Raw genomic sequence first — 3547 nt, forward strand, 5'->3', positions numbered from 1 at the left:
CTGGTATATGTCATGGCATGATTGGTTTCGGGTACAAAAAAATAATGATAAGCACTAGGCTGATACTTGTCCTTTAAAGATTACAGACGAGTGACATCCGATTTCAAAGCCAGCTAATTTAACCGTTACGCTGCCGTGCAATTCTTTTAATTTACACCTTACATCAAACTGGTTACATGTATTTATTTCATTTACAAGATGGCGTTGGCAGATCCTTCGAATTCCTGGTGACAAGTATATATTCCAGGTGAGTGCAAATTCATATGACAGTCGGTAAGAGAGCGCAAACTCTTGTCAGGAGTTTCGAGGATAGTACTTCAGAAATTGATAACTTTGGACAGTTTAATAATAAAAAAATTTATCAATCAATTATTGATTATTTCCATGTGCATTGTCCACTGCATGCGTATACTTCAGTTACTTATTGTAATATGTGCTATGATCAATAGTAAGAGCGCTGAACTACGTGTCTTGTGTGCGTCGGATACATATCATATCATCAGAGACGTATATGTGATATATACGTCTCTGATATCATGGTGAATTCAGATTAATCATGGTTCTCCTCAACACACACTTCAAAACATTGAGCAGCTTTTGATGCTTATAATAAGATGTAGAAATAAAAAGATGAGAAAAGCTCAGATCCTGTCATCTTGTCGTGAAAAATGATTGGTGCAACTTCTTTAAATTAGAAAATACATATTCACAATCTGATAATTTCTATATACACTTGTAAGCATATGGGAAAAATAAATTTATATTGAAAGCTGACCATGCAATGCCAATTATTTTTATTTTTCTGTACACTCAATCATTATCAACTCATCACATAAATCATACAAGGTGGAGAAGCTATATATAATTCATATATGCATTTTGAATATTGCCCCTCTCCCTACTATATTTTGTATGGCAATGCACGGACTTAATCAATCTGTCTATTGCTTGTATAAAGATCATTTAAACAAATTCGGCAGTTACTACCATCGTTTTCCCGCCCCTCGGATGAGAATTCCTGGATCATGATAAACTTATGTTAGGTAAATCATGGATCGGAGACGTCACAGTATATATTGCATATATTATTGTCTCTGGGTAAATTTATCCAGGTACTGACAGTTGTTATTTGATATGGGCCTAGCGATATTTTATTTGTTTATGACTATGATCAACAATATTTTATTTTAACGCCTCATTAGCCGAAAATCCGGGATGGAATGTTTGCTCTTATTTTTTCCGGATTTCGCTCCATTTTTGGACTTAGTCTGATACGGAGGAAGTGACGTCATATTCGAATATGGCGTCCGCTCTATTTCGGACCGGTGGACTGATAGCAGAAAAAGTTAACTTACAGACTACTCACAGGGTAAAGCGCCACAAAATAAGTTTTTGCATGGCTTAAAAACAATTTAGAAGACACATGTTTCATATGGCAGTTGGCTTCCGCAAAAGAAAGTGAAAAAAAACCTTCCATGCTCTTGAAATAGTGTGTCCTTCCCGAATGATCAAGAGTCCTTGATTTGTTTACAAAATGGATTTTCTGTCAGATTTCTATTTTCATGCTATATCTTTACTTATATGATATTTTTTATTTGATTAGCGTATTGGTGTTGTAGATAGTTCCATGATACTCAATTTCGTTTAAGAAACAAAGATTTACATTTCTCAAATGACAGATATCGTTGTTAACGTCTTTTGAAGATAAAAACACAGTTTGAGATCCATATAAATAATTATACGTCCATGGGATGGAGACGGTGCATCGCCATGCCACCAACAGACATATACCGTGACATCTGTTTAACATTCAAACATTAGAAACCTGCATAGTTCACAAAATTGTTAGCACACTATTGCCATATTGAAAGACCGACATGTGCTCTGAGCAAGAGTAACCAGGTTGAACAGGAGAAAGAGAAATGCAAAGGCCAGACTGGGTTTCGAAAACGGGACCTTCCAAACTCTAGACAGCTGTTCTACTAATAGAGCTACCTGGTCACTGACGATCGACCCAGTCATGTTCCATTACATTCCTCACTCCTTTTGGTATCAAGTCGTTTCGCCCTAAATACTGTTCACCCTGGGTCGTTTCGCACTAAGTTTTTATTTTTTAGGGTGAAATTCTTAAGTCCTTTTTAGTTGCTTTTGGTTAATATAGTCTTATTTGATTTTTTTCTAGATCTCCCTAATCTTTTATTTGTTATAAGACTTGTTAGATTTGTACATGGTTGTCCAGATCTGCACAAACAATGTAGCATGGAATTCTTTCGACAAGACATTTGCTTGTGAAAACCACTGACTAAGATCCAGTTCTGTGATGAAACATGAGAAATAGTTAGCTTTTTTGATAATAAAAAATATTTCAAATGTTATTCGAAACTTTAAAATATATAATTTTATAAGGGCAAAACAACTTTGGGCAAACAAGATTTAGGGCAAAACAACCCGTAGTGCAAACAGGATTTAGGGCAAAGCTACCTGGATCCTTCCTTTACGTGAGTCTTCTTTCCCGTACACTCAGGTTCAGATATCCCCTTGCTAAGCATTCACTCATTGCTTGAAACAAGGGTTGGCAACAAGCTCACCAATTTTGTAAAAGGACTCGAGGAAGAAAAATGTTCAAACCAGGGACCCTCTGAACTCTAGACAAATGCTCTACCAATTGAGCTACCTGGTTGCCAACAGTCAACCTAGTCAAGTTTTGCTACGCATTCATGTTCATGAACTTTCCAATAATGAATTTATTCTAAGATCCCTCTTACAAAATCAATATCAGGTGCCATTTTTTCTTCCCCACAACAGTTTGGACTGAAAGTTAATATGAACGAATACAACCAAACTCTGTCACAGTCAAATTATGTATCCACAGTTTTTTTGTTATCTTTTATCACATGTCGTTGTTTTGAGCTACATCCATTTTTTTTGATATCCATTTATACTTTTTTTTCTGAAATACTGCTATTTAATGTGGAAATTTCCTTGAACACATGAGTGCCAATGGAACTAGGAAGTTGTGCAGTTCAAGTTGACCTTTTTGTATAGGATAAGAGAGTATAAGGTAGCTGCATTGTTTGTAGCTCATAATGCCTGTTGACAACTTTAATTTTATGGCTACTGTAAGATATTTTCCTATACAAATGGGAAATCTGTCTCATTAAACTCTGGCTTGATATCAAGATATCACATCAATGATTGCTTATTGGAAAAAAGAGATGTGATTTTGATGAAATATTTCTTTCACAGGTTCTGGCTGCCTTTTCTCCCACATCATCATGTAAACCACAGCAGCAGCAGAGGAACCTTTCCATCCATGAGTATCTCAGTTTTGGCCTTTTGAAGGATGCAGACATCCCCATACCCAAGTACAGAGTATGTGGGAATCCAGCAGATGTGCAGGAAATGGCTACGGACCTTAGTAAGCAAGCAATATCATGGTTTTCTTGAAATTACCTCTTTTTCATTTTTTATTTTATTTATATGGCCTTCAAGAGTAAAGAGAAGATTATCTGCCTGTGTTTAGACAGGCTACCAGTCCCAAAGTTTT

At 36.0% G+C, this 3547-nt stretch overlaps 1 protein-coding gene across 1 annotated transcript; it reads left to right on the plus strand.

The window, feature by feature from the left end:
* The first annotated feature begins 1292 nt into the window (after nucleotides 1-1292).
* On the plus strand, nucleotides 1293-3447 carry LOC110444552 (succinate--CoA ligase [ADP-forming] subunit beta, mitochondrial-like). The gene is made up of 2 exons (XM_021488923.1): nucleotides 1293-1369; nucleotides 3247-3447. The coding sequence occupies exons 1-2, from the start codon at nucleotides 1301-1303 to the stop codon at nucleotides 3445-3447; spliced, it is 270 nt and encodes an 89-aa protein (XP_021344598.1). The 5' UTR covers nucleotides 1293-1300.
* Nucleotides 3448-3547: the final 100 nt, after the last annotated feature.

Source organism: Mizuhopecten yessoensis, unplaced genomic scaffold, assembly GCF_002113885.1.
Source record: "Mizuhopecten yessoensis strain PY_sf001 unplaced genomic scaffold, ASM211388v2 hete_36141802, whole genome shotgun sequence".
Classification (NCBI taxonomy): Eukaryota; Metazoa; Mollusca; class Bivalvia; order Pectinida; family Pectinidae; genus Mizuhopecten; species Mizuhopecten yessoensis.